Genomic DNA, 20,515 nt, shown 5'->3' on the forward strand with positions numbered 1-20,515 from the left:
AATTACTTTGAGCACAAAACTGAATCGGCAATTGAAACTCATCTGCCCCAAGTATGACTGTCATTGATTGTAAGATTGTAAATCAGACATTGAGAGAATCAAGAGGAGATTTAGTATCTCGATTATTTTGCTCTGCCTCAGTTGCACTGCATGGAGAGGTACAAGTCCAGAATGGGCCAGTTGGATAATTAATGTAGAGAAAGCTACTTATGAGGATAAAGGCAAAGACTATTGGAAGGATAGCAGAATGCAGACTATAGTATCTGGAAGGAGACTGAAGAGAAATATGTTAATGTGATAGTTACAGGGCATTGTTTCTTTCCTATGCTTTATTCTCTGAATGTGGGAAACAAAAATGTTGGAGAAGTGGACAGTGCGGAAGAGTGTTACAGGTTGCAGGGGGACTTGGATAAACTGCAGAATTGGGCTGAGGTGGCAAATGGAGTTCAATGCAGCTAAATGTGAGGTGATGCACTTTGGGAAGAATAACAGGAAGGCAGAGTACTGGGTCGATGGAAAGATTCTTGGTAGTGTGAATGTGCAGAGGGATCTTGGAGTCCATGTGCATAGATCCCTGAAAGTTGCCACCCAGGTGGATAGTGCTGTCAAGAAGGCATAGGGTGTGTTTATTTTCATTCGTAGAGGGATTAAGTTGCGGAGCTGCAATATCATGCTGCAACTACAAAATGCTGGTGAGGCCACACTTGGAATATTGTGTGCAGTTCTGGTCCCCATATTTCGGGAAGGATGTGGAAGCATTGGAAAAGGTGCAGAGGAGATTTACCAGGCTGTTGCCTGGTCTGGAGGGGAGTCTTATGAAGAAAGGCTGAGAGACTTGAACCTGTTCTCATTGGCAAGAAAAGGCTAAGGGGGGGATTTGATAGAGACATACAAGATGATCAGAGGATTAGATAGGGTAGACAGTGAAGTCTTTTTCCTTGGATGATTACTTCAGCATGTACGAGGAGGCATAACTACGAATTGAGGGGTGATAGATTTAAGACAGATGTCAGAGGCAGGTTCTTTATGCAGAGAGTGGTAAGGGCATGGAATGCACTACCTGCTAATGTAGTCAACTCAGCCACATTAGGAGATTTAAACAATGCTTAGATAAGCACATAGATGATTTTGGGATAGTGTAGGGGACGAGCTGAGAATAGTTCACAGGTCGGCGCAACATCGAGGGCCGAAGGACCTGTTCTAAAGCTAACAACTTACATTTAGTTTGGCTACTATTCCAAAGGAAATAAACTAGTCATCTAAACACTTTTATTTTTCCCCTAAAAGCAAAAGTTAGAATCCCATATTCCTCAGGAAATTCAGCATCAGAAACATCGCCACAGCTGCTGAGGGTTTCTAACACTTATTCTTTTTAAAATCTTTGCACACACCTGGCGAGAGAAATCCTGAAATGAGAGAGTGGCTTATTTCTGTCCAGTCTAATTTTCTAATAAACCACCTGGAAAGACTGGAGAAATGAGTTTGAATAAACTTCACCTTTTTTACTTTATATATAGTAGGTAGACCTGAGACTATGTGGGCATGTTTGATGGTGTTTGTATTTATTTGAAACCTTTGCTGTTGACCTGATGTGACTGGGGTATTGGATTCATGTTGCCTCTACTCCATAGGATTTAGGATCAAGATTAAACCATTCAGCCTTTTGAACCTACTCTGCAATAAGGTTATGGTTGCTCTGATTGTGGTCCCAATCCCACTTTCCTGAATGGCCCACCCGGAATGTTTTTTGATATAAATTTGTCGTGGAAAATTGTCAGCACTGTAAAATGTCCACCAAGATGCCTCCCTTTTTTAATAAAAAAAATCTCTTGTTAATGTTCCACAACCCAGTGGAAATAATCATGGACTTATACGCATTGCAGGATATAATCCCAAAAATTCCAGATCACAGCATAAAAACAAAAATAATTTATTTTGCATCAGTCAGTAGAAACCTGTGGCCTTGCTTATAAATAATGGAGAATCGGAATCCACCCGTTTGGCAAGGTGCAACTGTTTTGTACTGTACAAAATGGAGTTGATGGTTAATAGTTTTAAATCTTTAAAAGTGAAAACCAAGAACCCAAGAATTGAAACATTAACAAGCCTGTATGGTTGAAATATGAATACTTGTATTCTCTCAGGTACATGACCTGCCAAACAAGACTTGTGTGTATTTTACTGTGAGACACATTATTCAGATGTTTTTCTATTTACCTTGCTTTCAGGTGAAAAGAAGTTCTCCTGCCCAGAGTGCTCAAAGCGGTTTATGCGGAGTGATCATCTTTCAAAGCATGTCAAAACCCACCAGAACAAGAAAGGTGCTGCTGTTGTCCAAAGTGTTGGGAACGCCTCACCAGACATGGAGGCATCTGTGGCAGAAGTTCTCGTGTCTCCCAGAATAGTCGCTATAACAACTGCCCCCCAGGATTCCAGTCCAACAATGCCAGCCATGGCAAATAGCATAGATGAATATTGATATCTTTAACATGCAGCAGTCTAGATACAGCACTTATCGATTTATTTCAAAGAAGTAGGAAACAATATTAAGAATCTAGAAGGGTGTTGGTTTGGTGGAAACAACAATTAGATTGCAATTCATAACCTGTTACATGGATTTGGATTTAACATTTTAACTGAATTAAGTAGCAATATGCACAATAGCTATTTAGCACCTGTCGTTTATTAAATTTGAGTATTAAATTTAACAATCTGTAACAGTTTACCATTGTTTATTAAAATGCCATTGTTAAGATAATCCCTCTTGGAAACAAAATTGTTTGTTTGACACTATCCAAAATAAGTCTGTCAATTATGCTTTTTGTTTTTAATTGTGCAATCTTAAATAACAGACTTCTATTAATTATAGAGAGCTCTTTGCAGAGAATTCCATTTAAAAACAGTGAAGATCTCCACTAAGCTTCTTTATATCATCGTCTTGGCCAGATCATTTCTAATGGTCACAATTTAGTAACCATGCTGATTATTCAAAAATCACTGATTTTTTTTTTTTCTTTTCAAAATAAAAATCAGTTTTTCAACTCCATCTCCTCAGTGGATGACAATCGAAATTTTAAAATAATTGTATACTAGAACCATTTGCTTTAACAGGTAACCAAATTACAATGAATATATGTGAAATAAGTGGAACCAGAACATTGGTAAGTGACTGCAATAATGTGGAGAGGCTTAAAGTGATTCTATTTTGATTAAACCTCTCTGTAAGGAGGAAGATTTTATTCCAAGTTTTATTCACATGTGGAATAGATCTCAACTTGTAGTTAACATTTAATTGTGATGAGCGTTTTTGTAGAAATCTGATGTCTGCAGCTGTTTAGTTATTGGAATAGCTTTCTAGGATCCTAATTGTTGAAAGCTGTCAGTTAAGGGGAATGTTTGGTTACAGGGTGGCAATTACAACTCCCTTGGATGTCTAAAAAGAAAACTACTTCTATTTTTCTTTTCTTGTGTAAAATACTTGTTTTACAAATGTTTTCAATTAAACTTCTGCATGTTTTTTATTCCTATACTGACTTTTTTCATTGTTTAGGCATAAACTTGTTTGTTTCTTAAAACATTTTCATGGACCAGTTAAATGTTGCTAGCCCAGTGAGAGAGTTTTTGTCCAACCTTTACATATTGGCTTTTATGTGTCTGTCTTTTTTTTTGCTCCTTAGCTCAATCTTTTAGGAATCATAAATAATATAAAGAATCTCATTTTCATAAAGCTATCCTTGCTAGAGCTGTCTCCTGGAGATAGACTAGGCACTGATTTGATCTAGTGTCTCAGGAAATCTCCTCTTGAAGACTGTGTTTCAGTGCTCATTCCTTTTTGTACAAATATGTTTATACCACCGAGTTATTCGTGTATTTTGTTGGTCTTAATCCTTGGTACAGCTATATAAAATTATGACATATGTATAGTTCTATAAATGGTCAATGTTGCCATTAGTAAGATTTGCAGTTCCCCGCCACCTCCCCCCCCGTGCCCCCCCCTCCACCCACTGTAAGTTGTTGTCTTGTTGCAAGTGGACATGGCTGTAGAAAATTACAGTTCTGAAATTTGCATCTTGATTATTATTTATCACAAGTATTATTTACTTGCAAATTGTGTGCGAGGCCAGAAATGAATGGGATGTATTTGTAGGTGCAAGTAAATTTGTCCTTTTGGGAAGCAGTAAAATATAAAATTATATATATATAGATTTTCATCAATATAGTCATTAACTACCGTATTGTGATTATAGTTTGTTTCTGGCCTTGCAAATTACTTTTACTTTAACTTATGTCTGATTCCATTTGTGGTTATAATCATGCATGTAATGATTAAAAAGAAATAATTGCCCATCAAACTAAATTCTAAGTAACTTACAGATGTTTAAGAGTAAAAAGTACACAATGTGTGTAAAAATATTAAGAGGGAATATTGTTGGTAGTGTTTAGGGAAAAATAAATTTTGGTTTTGAATATCAGACTTTCTACAACAAAATTATTAACCTGAATATTTTGTTACAATAATTCACTTGTAAATCTTTTTTTAAAATGTGTTTTCCTGGCATCATAAACTTTTAATAATGGATTCTGCCAGAATGGCCTTAAAGGCACAATTTGTTCACATTTTTATAATGCAAATTTGTATAAAAGAGTGCATTTTGTGGTGAAAGTGTTTTTTCACCTGCAGCAGAAAACTGAACTTGTCCATTAAAATATCCTTTAAGTTGAGATGATTGTGCTTGTTGTTTTATTAATTAAATATTCTACATCATAGTTTTCTTATAGGATGGGAAATTTAGTAAAAAAAAACTTGATATTTTCTTACCATTTTGATTTATCATGAAAAAGTAAATTACTTTCGAATGACAAACAAAACATTTCTTGAGGAAAAACTGTTTTGCTTACCTCAGCAGCAAGGCCTGCAATATAAAATGTAATCTAGGGTAACTCTAACTATTGAAATAAAATAATAGAATAGAAATAATTCAAAATATATTCTATACATGTCCTGCATGTTCATGATACGGTAACTGTTAGAAATTTCTAAAATTCCTTTTCTCGGTTTGTATGACGTTTTTGAAGTTAGTTTTGAGTAATGTTACCTTTTGTTCTGTAATTACCACCACCTCTATTTGATTGTGACTTAATGCTGCAACATCAGGGGTGGGTTAAATATGTTCTCTAATCCCCACTGATACTTTGTGTGACTGGATGCAATGAAGGCAATAATGCTGTCAGATTTCTCCTTCCACTAGCACCCTGTTCTGACCATTCCATCATTCTGCTCAATGCAGACTGACCATTTTTGAACTTGAATCAGAGTACTTCTCCATAGTATTGCTTCTGATCATGATACCTTTTTTACTTTGCTTCTCATTTATGTAGTGTGGTTGAGTTTTATTTTTGCTCATCCTCGTCAAGTGCAACTTCTCTTTAAAGTAATTTGTAGGCATAACCAGATTCGCAATACTTCGTAGCATGGTAAAAAATTTTACATTTTCTTGTTTAAAATTGCCTGTAGACATTGCAATGTTCAGGTGTAGCAACTGTATTCCCCATCATTAAAATTTAGATCTAACTTGAGATTTGAGTGATTTGTCATTTATAAATTCTGAAGACATTTACATCGAATATACAGCACGCAAACAGTCATACCCAGTTTTAGATTTCTTCAACAAATTTCTCCATATATATCTTGCCCAACCCATGCAATGTTTTTAAGATTGCAATCCTTCCTGAAGGACGAAAAGGCCCCAACTTGGCAATATTTTTCAATACCTGTAATCCCACAGTTGTACTATTGTTGTAACTTTTTTGGCGGTTCATCTGGTGTTTCTAAGCCCTTTTATATATTGAAAACAAAATGTGGACATTATCTATAGGCTTACCAGGATCTTGTACAAATTCAAAATGGTCACTTGGAAATTTTATATCTCTAAATAGAAGCAAGTGCTCTGTGCCACTTCTCTCATTGTGTTGCTGAACTGACATACTGCTTTTTACACTCTCATATCTATTATCCAGCTTTAACCAGATTGTGACTTCAGTATCATATTGAGATGAGTTTCCGATCACACATTTGTACCATCAAAAAGATTACTTACTTCCATCTTCATTATATTATCCAATTCTACCCTGCTAAATGTTCATAATTAGGCAGTGCTGCCTGTTCAGTGCAATTCTGCGCACTGCTGCAAGTCCTCCCTCTGTCCAGTTTCTGAAGTCCAGCCATCTAGTTTTCACTGACCTGGCCTATAATTAATGTTTCATCTATTGAGAATTGCAGAAGATTACTCCAACTTTTAAGGATGCTTCTGCATGAAATGTTACCCTAATGCTTTCTATTACTTCATCAGAATGTTTGAACATGACTTTCACAATCATTACTCTTGTAATATTTTCTGTTCTATTTTGACATACTGATGTATTCAATCGGAATTTGTTTTCCATTCCAGTCATTGACTTCCCCTCTGGTTGTCACATTCTGACTAATGTAAGGGTTAAATAGAATGTAAGCTGCATTGTCTGACTGACTGACTGAGCCTTCACTGGAATGAGACTGAGAAAGTCACTGGCAATTTGGGACAGAGCGAAAGAACTGTTTTAATGAAGGTATACTCCAAGAAAGTGTCTGAAGTGAGAGGTGAGTGGGAGAGAAAATGAGATATGAATAGGAGCCTGATGGTACTGAAACCAGCAGTCAAGTCTCTTCGTTTTTTCTCTTTCTCTCCCTTGCGCTCTCTCTTGTTCCCTCAGCTTGTTGAGTTTTCATAATGAGCTTCTACTTAATTTAAAGGTAACAGACTTTTTCGTAAGATGACTGATCTGAAGTGCCCAGTGGAGAGGCCATGCTGTGTAAGTACAGTGTCATGGACCTATCCATGTTCCCCAAACACCGCTGCAGGACACCTCCAGCGGTACAGGCTTGAGTTTGAGGTTTCTGAACTTGAGAAGCAGCAAGGTTTACTGTTGTGCATCCACAAGAACTATAGAAGCTATATGTGAATGTCACATATAAGGTGTTGGTCAGACTGCAGATTAGAACTGTACAGACAAAGAGAAAGGGTAACTACCAGGCAAATAAAGCAGGAATCTGATTCTGACCCTTGCTATTTGGTAATCCATTTTGTAAACTTGAGAGTGATGATTCCTTGGGGATTTCAGCCAGAACTAAGCCTGTTGTTATGGCATGAAGACAGACAACCAATCAAATCAACCTCCCTATCTATGTCTTCACAACAATGCAAAATTAAAATATTCTGTGACCCTCAAAATTGACCATAATGGTTCTGAATCAGGCTTTTCTAATAACCAGTACCAAACTTTGAATAACTGACATCAGACCCAAGTTTATAACTTTCATAAAATAATTAATGTTTCACTGTTAATTTAGTGGTGTTAGCAAAGTTAAGCAACAAGATAATTAGTGTCTAGTCCCTCACACACACAGACGAACAGATATTGATAAGAGAAATCAAAATGAGATGTAACCGGCCAGCTCAATTAAACAGTCTCCATGATGTGTAGTATCACAGGTATATGAGAGAGTTTTTATTGGTTTCTGAAGACACAGATACACACAAATGGCTAACAGTAGACTGACGTATTTTCACTCTACATATAACTGAGATTCTACTGGAACATTTAGAAAGTTGATAATGGGAAGCTAACGAAGCAATCAAATCTCTATCCTGTAGTTTTGACAGCCTCAATTCTCCTGACGAGAAACGTGCAATTCAAAACCAGTGCAACTTTTTATTTTTGGCGTTTTATTTGTTAGATTGACACCATAATACCTTCCCTATTAACAGTCAAATATCTGCCATATGTTTTACTCTTCAGAGTTGAAATGTTTAGAGGATACCTTGAACAAAAATTAACCTGCAATTAACTTCCAGGTGTGGATTCATAAGGAAATATTAATTCATTTTTTCTAAAGAAAAACTGCTCGGAATTAACAGCTCGAAACAAAAAAATAATGAAGGTCTCAACACTCTCCATCGGTGACTCAGGAGGAAGCGTAGGAATGATAAAGACAGATCTTGGAGTTAGAGAGGAAATTATAAAGTAGGACCTCGAGCAGTAATCTCAGGATTATTCCCGGTGTCATATGCTGGTGAGTGTAAGAACAAGTGGATTGATCAATTGAATGTGTAGCAGGAGAATTGGTGGAGGGACGATGTTGGGATTTTTGGAGAATTGTAGCATTCACTACAAGGTAGACAATCTAAAGGCACCAAGAGATACATGAATGTAATTGCTATTTCAGCATGGCTGCATGGTAACCAGGATTTGGAACTGAATAATTCTGGAGGAGGAAGTAAAAGTTTCATTGATATTGAATGGATGGGATCAGTACATTATGGAAGAATCTTTGATTGGAAGAACAATATTTGAAATCTGGGTTGAATGAAGAAACAGCAAGGGGAGCAGACATTGGTTTGTCATTTTTAGGCCACCAAATAGTAGTGGTAGTGTGGGACATAGTATTAATCAGGAGAGGAGTGAAATTCTAACTGTGCTACAAGTTATCATGGATGGCTTCAATCTGCGTATAGACTAGGTGAACCAAAACTGTAGAAGACTGATTTCTAGAGTTCGGAATGGTTATGTATGGTAGTATGTGGAGGGTGTAGAGGCCATGGTATTTTCTATTTAGTTTATAATGGAAAAAGTGCTGATCACCCAATCTTTTAAAATAACCTTTAGTGATGAATTGCCATAACATGGAAATTCATGGATGTAGGTTTTCTCGCTGAGCTGGAAGGTTCGTTTTCAGACATTTTGTTACCATACTAGGTAACCTCTTCAGTGAGCCTCCAAATGATGCACCAGTGGTGTAGTCCATTTTCTATTTATATGTTTGTGTTTCCTTGGGTTGGTGATGTCATTTCCTGTTCTTTTTCTCGGGGGATGATAAATGGGATCCAAATCAGTGTGTTTGCTGATGAGTGTTCTGGTTGGAATGCCATGCTTCTAGGAATTCTCGTGCATATCTGTTTGGCTTGTCCTAGGATGGATGTGTTGTCCCAGTTGAAGTGGTGTCCTTCCTCATCCATATGTAAAGACGTTAGTGAGAATGAGTCATGTCGTTTTGTGGCTAGTTAATGTTCATGTATCCTGGTAGCTAGTTTTCTGCCTGTTTGTCCAATGTAGTGTTTGTCTCAGTTCTTGCAAGGTATTTTGTAAATGACACTAGTTTTGCTTGTTGTCTGTATAGGGTCTTTAAAGTTCATTAGCTGCTGTTTTAGTGTGTTGGTGGGTTTGTGGACTACCATGATGCCAAGGGGTCTGAGTAGTCTGGCAGTCATTTCTGAGATGCCTTTAATGTAGGGGAAAGTGGCGAGGGTTTTTTCCACATGTTTTGTCTGCTTGTTTGGCTTTGTTACTGAGAAATTGGCGCTGTTCATTGGGTACTCAGTACCACCTGTGCTTCATTTGGAGGCTCACTGAAGATGTTATCTAGTATGGTGACGAAGCATCTGAAAAAGATTCTTCCAGGTCAGTGAGCAAACCTACACCCAGAAACTCAGCCTGAGCTACAAATGTTCTCAAAACTCACTAATGATTTTTTTATGTCACGTTTGAAAGTAAGCTAATAAGGCGACCTCTGTGTGGAGCTGCAGGAGATGGGGGAAGATACTAAACAAATATTTTGTATCAGTGTTTACTGTGGAAAAGGACATAGAAGATATAGAATGTAGGGAAATAAATGGTGACATCTTGAAAAATGTCCGTATTACAGAGGAGGAAGTACTGGATGTCTTGCAAAGAATTGAATAAATCCCCTGGACCTGATCAGGTGTACCCTAGAACTCTGTGGGAAGCTAGGGAAGTGATTTGCTGGGTCTCTTCTGAGATATTTGTATCATCGATAGTCACAGGTGAGGTGTGGGAAGACTGGAGTTTGGCTAATGTGGTGCCACTGTTTAAGAAAGCTGGTAAGGACAAGCCAGGGAACTATAGACTAGTGAGCCTGATGTTGGTGGAGGGCAAGTTGTTGGAGGGAATCCTGAGGGACAGGATGTACATGTATTTGGAAAGGCAAGGGCTGATTAGGGATAGTCAACATGGTTTTGAGCGTGGGAAATCATGTCTCTCAAACTTGATTGAGTTTTTTGAAGAAATAACAAAATGGATTGATGAGGGCAGAGTGGTTGACGTGATTTGTATGGACTTCAGTAAGGCGTTCGACAAGGTTCCCATGGGAGACTGGTGAGCAAGGTTAGATCTCATGGAATACAGGGAGAACTAGCCATTTGGATACAGAACTGGCTCAAAGGTAGAAGACAGAGGGTGGTGGTGGAGGGTTGTTTTTCAGATTGGAGGCCTGCGATCAATGGAGTCCACAAGGATCGGTGCTGGGTCCACTACTTTTCATCATTTTATATAAATGATTTGGATGTGAATATAAGAGTTATAGTTAGTAAGTTTGCAGATGACACCAAAATTGGAGGTGTAGTGGACAGCGAAGAAGGTTACCTCAGATTACAATGGGATGTTGGTCAGATGGGCCAATGGGCTGAGAAGTGGCATATGGAGTTTAATTTAGATAAATGTGAGTGCTGCGTTTTGGGAAAGCAAATCCGAGCAGGACTTAATGGTAAGGTCCTAGGGAGTGTTGCTGAACAAAGACCTTGGAGTGCAAGTTCATAGCTCCTTGAAAATGGAGTCGCAGGTAGATAGGATAGTGAAGATGGTGTTAGGTATGCTTTCCTTTATTGGTGAGAGTATTGAGTATAGGAGTTGGGAGGTCATGTTGCAGCTGTACAGGGCATTGGTTAGGCCACTGTTGGAATATTACATGCAATTCTGGTCTCCTTCCTTTCGGCAGGATGTTGTGAAACTTGCAAGGGTTCAAGATTTACAAGGATGTTGCCAGGGTTGGAGCATTTGAACCAAAGGGAGAGGTGAATAGGCTAGGGCAGTTTTCCCTGGAGCGTCGGAGGCTGAGGGCTGACATTCTAGAGGTTTATATAAAAATGAGGGGCATGGATAGGATAAATAGACAAAGACTATAGCAAAGACATAAAAGAGACCTAAGGGGCAACTGTTTCTAACAGAGGTTGGTACGTGTGTGAAATGGGCTGGCAGATGAAGTGGTGGAGGCTAGTACAATTGCAACAATTAAAAGGCACCTGGATGGGTATATGAATAGGAAGGGTTGGGAGTTATATGGGCCAGTTGCTGGCAGGTGGGACTAGATTGGGTTGGGATATCAGGTCAGCATGGATGGGTTGGACCGAAGGGTCTGTTTCCGTGTTCATTTCAATGGCTCTATGACTGTAAATGGTGGTAAATTTGAGTAAGGGAAATTATGAAGACATGAGACAAATTGACTGAGGTAGAGTGAAAAAGTACATTAAAAGGCGTAATTGTATGTTAGTAAAATTTAGTTTTCCAAGAACTATTCCATGACTTCCAGCAAGAATGCATTACTTTAAGGGTGTAACAAAGGATATGTAGAATTATGAGATTAAAAGATTCTTAAATTGCCAGCAATATCAGTAATTCTGGGGAAAGGGAGTCTAATTGAATTGACGATTACCAAGATGATAAGGAAAGTCAGAACCAAAAGTGATATTTGCTCATTTGCTTTCATAATGTAAAACTCCTCAGTTTTATTTTTCAAATGTGAGTCTTTTAAAAGCCGAATCGGAAGAATTTATATTGGGGAATAGATAAATGACAGATGTTAAATGATCACTTTGTGTCTTTTTTGCTGAAATAGCTAGGTGAATGAGGAATTGAAGAAAATTAATACCAGTAAAAAGATAGTACTGGAGAAATTAATGAGGCTGCATGAGGATAAGTCTACAGGATCTGATTGTCAACATTCCAGAGTATTGAAGGAGGTAGTTTTAGAGAGAGATGATACATTGGTAAATATCTTGCAAAATTCTATAGATTCTGGAATGATTCCTGTAGATTTGAACATAGTAAATGTTGTAACAACCATGTCTTTTCATGTTTGCATTTTTGAAAACTGGACTGCAATAAGAGTTTTTTTATTTGAAGAAAAACAAGGATTTACTAGATGTCTGGATAATTTCACAATGAGGAACTTGATACTGGGTTGTGGGTTGCTGCAATGTTTGACGATGAGGAATCGTTTCCAAGTGAGGCTCACTGACTGAGCAGATTGGAACTGGAAACAGAGGCACTGGCATGCAGAGAGGGAAAAAGACAGAACGGTGTGCTATTGTTCATCCCAGCAGATGCTGCCCGTTCTTTGCAGTGAGGAGAAAAAAACTCAGTTTAAAATTGAAGAAAGTCAGTTACCCTTCTGGCAGAATTGCTGTGAGCTATGCCTTTCTAAATTGATAAATCAGAGACATTTTATAAGTGAATAAGTTGCTCTGTACTACTTACAAACCAGTGGAGACTTTGAGAAACGACTGAATAACAAGGTCTTTCCATTTCGAAAATAGTCTATCCTCAATTCTTCCTATCAGTTCCTTCATCCAGATCATCAATGTATAACATGAACATTTGTAGTTCCAGTACTGACCCCTAGCTTACTTTCAAACGTGACATTAAATTCCATATTATGGAACTCCACGAGTCACTGGCTGTCACCTTCAATTAGACCCCTTCAACCTTACTGTCTTCAGCTAGTCAGCCAATCCACTAACACCACAGAATTTTATTTTTTTTTTAGGTTGGTACAAGATATAGAGGTATTCAATCAGCCATCATTATATTGAATGGCATTACAGGCTTAACAGGCTGAATATCTTCTGTACCTATATTCTTCTTGTGGCTCACACATGGGTTGAAAGGAGGAAATTTTGTAGTGCCTTCAATAGCAATTCAGAGCTACAGGAGGAGATTTTTACAGAAATTGAACACTCTACAGAGGTAAAGTACAGAGTGCTGCATGTGTGACTCATTTCACTATTTGCCGTTTGTGTTTAGTGTTACTGTACACAGGGCAACCTCGATTATCCTAACAACTCAGGCAGGGAGTATTTTATTCAGATAACTGAATGCTCAGATAATACAGCTTACCCAAGCATCGGAATCTTGAGATCTTGTTCGGATAAACAACGTTCAGATAATCAAGGTTGCCCAGTATTGTGTAGAGATTGCAGTATGAAAATGTTCAATAATCACATGGAGGAACTGGTTCATAAACCCACATTTCAAAATAACCTCAAGCATAGAATAAGAACAGGCACACCTGGATCTTTTATTCCCCCTGTACTCTGAAACTTTGAATAAAGTTACTTTCTTTTACCCAGTAATATTCAAGCCAACACAAAGGTACAAATAAAGGTGGTGAGTTAACATGCATGTGACATTAATTAGTGTTAATAGTTTCAGATGCTGTAGATTTTCATTAGAATTTTTAAAAAATAAGCTTTTATTTTGGCAAGAGTGTGGTGCTGGAAAAGCACAGCAGGTCAGGCAGCATCTGAAGAGCAGGAAAATCAACGTTTCGGGCAAAAGCCCTTCAGGGATTTTATTTTGGCAAACCTTGTGCTTGGGATACTTTCAAGTTAGGTTCATTTGCTCCTTTGTTCTATTATTGGTGGAATCCTTTTGTTATAACAATTATTTCTTGACTCAGTTAAACTAACTGAATGTAAACCAATAGTTACCTATCCAGATCAAGAACTAAAGGTAGTTAGTGTTCTCCAACGAAAATGAGCGTACTGTTTTCATCAGTTGCAAACCAGTAATCAGATGCACTTCAAGACTTTTCTGTATAGTGCAGTACAAACCATTTGTAATTGCCTTATGTTCACCACACCAACTATCACTAAAGCACATATTAATTTGCTTGTTATTGAGCAAGTAGGTTTCGCTTCCTTCAACACTTTTATTTTGGAAAGTGTTTTTTTTCTGACCACTACAGAGAGCGTGCAGGGAGCTAAGATTAGGTTGTTAAACTGCATCATTGAAATTCAGACCTCTTGCTCAAATCCTTATGTCATAGACATGTTTTTAATGCATATTGAACTTTTGAAACTATTTATATATTGCAATTTTGCCTTGTTTGTGAATCACAGCAGAGTAACCAAGGTGATAATGCAGTGACAATTGAACAGGCTGAATCAATCTCAGAAAATAGTCAATACACACCATTTTATTGGATTGGTTGGAAAGAATTTGTATTTTTGCTGAGATTTTATTTCAACTCTTTGGAAGTTTGCTCTATCTTTTTAGAATACATACTGCATCATCTGCCTTACATTGGACTGCAGATCCAAGGTGACGAAAATGATCAACAACAGCATTCATACCCAGTTGGTACTGGACTGAAGTTGCATAAAAGGGAGGACTGCTGCAGAGGTAATGTTTGTGGGATACAGTTATCTTCAGCTAAAGGGTTGGTTGCTTTTTTGCGCCAGAAGCCTTATATAGCAGGTCAGATGATGAGAGATATCTGCAATCTGCTAATTTCAGATGTGTTGGTTATATATCGCATTGGTATAAATTCTCTGGAGCGCTAAACCAAAATAATCATAAGCCCCAAGTGAAGAAATAAACCACAAGATTTCACTTTTTGTAACTTTCCCCTTTATATCAATTCAGATTTGTGTTCATTAACAGGCAAATTATGATTGTGAATTATTAATGATCAATTACCTTCTATTTGGTTTATTTGTACCTTCTATTCAGTTCCTGGTCAAATGTGGCACTACATGCAATCTCAGTCTTTTTAACTTGACCTTTGGAATGCTGGATCACTCCATTTTTTTTCATGCAAAGCCTTTGGGCCTCGCATCATCTGTAACGGTAGCTCTAATCCTTCTGGAATCAGGCAACATGTAAATAGCTGAAAAATGTGTTGCTGGAAAAGCGCAGCGGGGCAGGAGAATCGCTGTTTCGGGCATAAGCCCTTCTTCAGGAATGAGGAAGGTGTGCCAAGCAGGCTATAATCAGGACAGAGGAGATGAACTGGGGGGGGTGCAGTGAGAGAGGGACTCGCTGAAATCCTGAAGAAGGGCTTATGCCCGAAATGTCAATTCTCCTGCTCCTTGGATGCTGCCTGACCTGCTGCGCTTTTCTAGCAACACATTTTTCAGCTCTGATCTCCAGCATCTGCAGTCCTCACTTTCTCCAACATGTAAATTGCACATTCCTACAGAACCTTCTTAGTTAGGGCTTATGACAGTCTTAGTGACTGTCTCCAAGACTCCTTTAGGTAAACTTTTTTTTAAGCAGTCTTAATGATTCTTAATGGTCCACAGTACTGAACTTGTCAGGGTTGAAATCCCAACACTATCCCTGTCTTGAGCTTTCTCGATTCGGAGATGCCGGTGTTGGACTGGGGTGTACAAAGTTAAAAATCACACAACACCAGGTTATAGTCTTTCAGAGTTACATTGCACTTTGCTCAAAAACCACATAGATTCATGTCGAACTCTGAGCTCAAAAACTGCATGAATTTATGTAAAACTCTGTTATTTCACTTTTTAGATTGGAATCAATCTAAACATCAGGTCATAGAGTGTGCTTCCAATTAAATCTGTTGGACTATAACCTGGTGTTGTGTGATTTTTAACTTTGAGTTTTCTCAACCTTTTTACTGTATTAGATGCATTTCACATAATTGTGGCTTCTCTATCCTTTCCCTAGTGCAGTTTCTTTGCCTAAAGAAACAGGACGTCTTGTTGGCATGTCACATGGAGCAATATTTCTTAATAGCCAAGAAAATTACAGCTGATTCCTTTACAATTGACACAAACTCTGAACATTTAAGGACAGTTGCAGATTTCCTGTACGTTTTAGAGAGGCAATTTTTTTTTTCTTAGTGCACTGTTTCTGGGTCAAATATCATCACACCACCAACTGCCAAAGTCACCATCGCCCTCTATTTCTTTGCCTCTGGATATTTCCAGGTCTTCATTTTGGAATTTCCAGGGAATCTCAATTATCTGCCCAACAATATTCTGTTTGGCAGTGCTTTCTTCCTTCGTCCAAGTTAAAGTGAAAGAGGAAGCGGTTATCATATTTAATTGGTGAAAGCTTGGTCACACAGCAGGGAATAGATAGGCTATATAAACTTATAGCCAGCCTATTTATTAACTTTAAGTAGATAAATCAATAATTCTAAATGGAATGCAACTGAGAGGGGCACCAGAAGACTGCAGAATTAAAAATTAGTCCCTTTGTGATAAGAGGTTGCAAGGATACACCCAGCAACTGGCCAAGCCAGTATAACCAAGGTAACAATGTGATTTAGAAACAATAATACAAGACACTGTTAACAGTCACTTAAATAAATATGGATTCATTAAGAAAACCATATTATTTGCATATTTTAAACAGGTAATAAAGAAGTCTGGTGAAGGTAATACAATTGAAATGAATCTTGTCTGTAAAGTTGGAATCCTTCGAATAAAGAATAAATGTTGCAATATGAATGCGAGATCATTTGTAGGACACGAAATAGAGATTGGTGGTGAACAGTTATTTAGCAAACTCGAACAAAAATACAAGAGTGCTCTTGAGGAGATGGTTCTAGAATGACCACTTTCCAGATGTATAATAATATGTATGATATCAAAATTTTCAGATGACACAATTTGAAATACTGTGAAGGTACGAGGACAATAGTGATAAACATTTAAGAGTAAATTCACAGGCTGGTGAAATGGGCATTTGGCTGATGAAATTCATTCAGAGCAGTATGAATTGATCCACTTCAGTAGAAAGAACGAGAAGAGGTAATATAAAATAAGAGTTTAATTCTAAACTGGTGCAGAGAAAGAGTCCCAGCATATATGTGCAGAAATCATTGATGCTGACAGGATATGTTGAAAATTGTGGGGTTTTTAAAAAAAAAACAAAAAGCATACAACACCATGAGTTTATAACAGTGAACAAAAGTGAGTAATTTATGAGCATTCACAATATTTTGGCCTTAATTGGATTAATGTCTGATTCTAAACACCACATTTTAGGAAAAGATAACAAAGGCAAAGAAAGAATTTACAAGTATGGTTCTGAGAATGAGAGAATACAGTTATGTGCAGCTATTTGAGGAGTTGGGACTATTCCTGTTTAAAACAAAATTGACAGGAGGTTCCTAGAGACATTAAAAATTGTGAGGGGTCAGGAAAATATCTAGAAACAATTCCCGTTAGCAGAAGATTTTGATAGCCAGAGGAGGCTTACTTAAAGCGATGGGCAAAAGAAACAAAGGTAACATGAGGAAAAGCCTTTTACCCATCAAGTGGTTATGAATTCTCTGAAAGTGGGGCAAGAAGGCAAATTCAATCCTAATTTTGGGGCAGAGGTGTGGACTAGCTAGATTGCTCACTGCAAGAATAGACATGGACTTGATGGGCTGAAGAGTTTCCGTCTGTGCTGTAACTATTTTGTGCTCATATAAAATCCATTGGGTAGATGACTGATGTATTGTTTGCCAAGGACAGACAGTTATGCGCTCTTTCCTGCAATGTTGCCTGTCAGACAAAGTAAGCAGCTGCTCCGATGTACTGCTATGACTGACTTCCCATAGGTGCAAGAAATCATTGACAGAACACACATGTCAATCTAGCCACCCCAGAAAATCTGGAATATTCATCAGCCACGACAGTCTCCACTCATTAACATTCATCAGCCATCAACATGCTGGTGTGCAACAATAAAATGACGTTTACACAGAAGCATGCAAAATCCCATGCAGTTGTAATGTTGCTTTCTTCGCACGACAGTTAAGCCCACTGATCTGTTTCGATCTGAAAGCAGACTTGAGGAATAGTTGCTAGGCAACAAGGAATAGCAACTGCAAATTTGGCTGCAAGCATCTGAGAGAAACCCCAGCATTGAAGCCCAACAGCACTGCAACAAATAGCTCATCACCAGCAGGTATGTGGTTGAACTGATGATTAAAAGACCAGGGTCTCCACAATGATCATGGTTCACTGTGTTCTGCACAACAAGGCTTGGACCTGCCAGAGAATGTGATGATAATGATGGATTTTGAATAGTGAAAACAAATTCTTCACCTTCCGACTGTGAAAAATGACAAATAACAAAAATCTTGTCAAAGCAATATGCATATCAAAATGCATTAATTTTGTGTAGTTACAAATTTCGCAAATTTACAAACCCTTCTGCCAATCTGAATAGCTTATACTGTATATACCCTATCTAGACCAAACATAATTTTTAATGGTTCTATTAAATTTCCCAACCAGCTGTGGCTCTGTTAGTACTACTCATACCTTTGAGTCAAAGGGTAATAAGTTCAAGTACTGCTCCAGAACTTTAGAGCACAAAGGTGCAGTACTGAGAGAGTAATGGTGCTTTTTTTTAAACTGAGATGTTAAACAAATCTTATCCTCCTCCTCAAGTTGGCATGCAAGATTGTATGACTGGACTTTTAAGAACAGAAGTGTTATTTTAGTGTCTTGATCAATATTTATCCTGCAATTAATATAACAAACCAATTTTCTGATCGTTATCACTTTGCTGTGTGCCAGCTCCCATAAAGGTCAATAGGAAACGAACTAGGATAGATTTAATAAAAGGTTGACTAATTGGGTCATCTGGATGCAAAGAAGGTTCAAAAATGGTGGCTGGAACCTGGAGCTGCTTTTTTTTTGTACTATTGGAAGACAGGGCACACCTATGTCTGGTGGTGCATTTCAATATTAACATTAACAACAGTGTCAACAGCTAATGGTTAAATAGTTAATCCCAATTAAACCATGAGCCAATTTGTGTTTCCCAACAACTCCTGCTACCAATTAGGCCTCAGAAAAAGTGCAGATTAACAATCTTGTAAAATATTCTGTAGCGATGAATGACCATAATATGCTGATATTTTATACCTGGTTTGAAAGTGAGCAAGTTCATTCTGAAGCGAGGGTATTAATTTTGAATAAGGGAAATTATGAAGGTGTAAGACACAAATTGGCTGAGGTAGTGTGAGAAAATGCATTAAAAGGCATAACTATATAAACATTTTTAGTTTTTAAACTATTACACTGTTCAGCAAGAATACATTCCTTCAAGGTGCAAAAGTTCAAAAAGGTCGGTCAACTGTGGCTAACAAAAGAAGTTCAGGGTTGGGTAAGATTAAAAGAAAAGACTATAATATTGCCAGAAATAGCAGTTATTCTGAGAATCAGGAGATTTATGGAATACAACAAAGGAGGAGTTGTATATGAATTCAATCTAGCATAGAGTCATAGAGATGTACAGCACGGAAGCAGACCCTTCGGTCGAACCCGTCCATGCCGACCAGATATCCCAACCCAATGTAGTCCCACCTGCCAGCACCCGGCGCATATCCCTCCAAACCCTTCCTATTCATATACCCATCCAAATGCCTCTTAAATGTTGCGATTGTAGCAGCCTCCACCACATCCACTGGCAGCTCATTCCATACACATACCACTCTCTGTGTGAAAACGTTGTCCCTTAGGACTCTTTTAAATCTTTCCCCCCTCACCCTAAACCTATGCCCACTAGTTCTGGACTCCCTGACCCCAGGGAAAAGACTCTGCCTATTTACCCAATCCATGCCCCTCATAATTTTGTAAACCTCTATAAGGTCACCCCTCAGCCTCCGATGCTCCAGGGAAAACAGCCCCAGCCTGTTCAGCCTCTCCCTATAGCTCAAATCCTCCAACCCTAGCAACATCCTTATAAATCTTTTCTGAACCATTTCAAGTTACCTTACCATTAAGTGTATAAGTCATGCTAAGATTTGCTTTCCCAAATTGCAGCACCTCGCATTTATCTGAATTAAATCCATCTGCCACTTCTCAGCCTATTGGCCAATCTAGTCAAGATCCCATTGTAATCTGAGGCAACCCTCTTCGCTGTCCACTACACCTCCAATTTTGGTGTCATCTGCAAACTTACTAACTGTACCTCTTATGCTCGCATCCAAATCATTTATGTAAATGACAAAACGTAGAGGACTCAGCACCGATCCTTGTGACACTCCACTGGTCACAGGCCTCCAGTCTGAAATACAACCCTCCTCCACCACCACCCTCTGTCTTCTACCTTTGAGCCAGTTCTGTATCCAAATGGCTTGTTCTCACTATATTCCATGAGATCTAATCTTGACAATCAGTCTTCCATGGGGAACCTTGTTGAACGCCTTACTGAAGTCCATATAGATCATATCTACCGCTCTGCCCTCATCAATCCTCTTTGTTACCTCTTCAAAAACTCAATCAAGTTTGTGAGACATGATTTCCCACGCACAAAGCCATGTTGACTATCCCTAATCAGTCCTTGCCTTTCCAAATACATGTACATCCTGACTTCAGGATTCCCTCCAACAACTTGCGCACGTCAGGCTCACTGGTCCATAGTTCCCTGGCTTGTCCTTACCAACCTTCCTAAACAGTGGCACCACATTTGCCAACTTCCAGTCTTCCGGCAACTCACCTGTGACTATCGATGATACAAATATCTCAGCAAGAGGCCCAGCAATCACTTCTCTAGCTTCCCACAGTGTTCTAGGGTACACCTGATCAGGTCCTGGGGATTTATCCACTTTTATACGTTTCAAGACATCTAGCATTTCCTCCTCTGTAAG

The 20,515-nt window shown here is 38.3% G+C and overlaps 1 protein-coding gene across 2 annotated transcripts in view; it reads left to right on the forward strand.

Annotated features, from left to right (window-relative positions):
• Positions 1-4,722, forward strand: part of sp4 (sp4 transcription factor) — a 55,516-nt gene extending 50,794 nt beyond the window's left edge. For both annotated transcript variants that reach the window (XM_043689804.1, XM_043689805.1), the window contains exon 6: positions 2,229-4,722. In XM_043689804.1, the coding sequence (XP_043545739.1) occupies positions 2,229-2,479 (251 nt within the window). In that variant the 3' untranslated portion in view covers positions 2,480-4,722. The remainder of the gene's footprint in view (positions 1-2,228) is intronic.
• The last annotated feature ends 15,793 nt before the right edge of the window (positions 4,723-20,515 follow it).

Source organism: Chiloscyllium plagiosum, chromosome 5 (genome assembly GCF_004010195.1).
Source record: "Chiloscyllium plagiosum isolate BGI_BamShark_2017 chromosome 5, ASM401019v2, whole genome shotgun sequence".
Classification (NCBI taxonomy): domain Eukaryota; kingdom Metazoa; phylum Chordata; class Chondrichthyes; order Orectolobiformes; family Hemiscylliidae; genus Chiloscyllium; species Chiloscyllium plagiosum.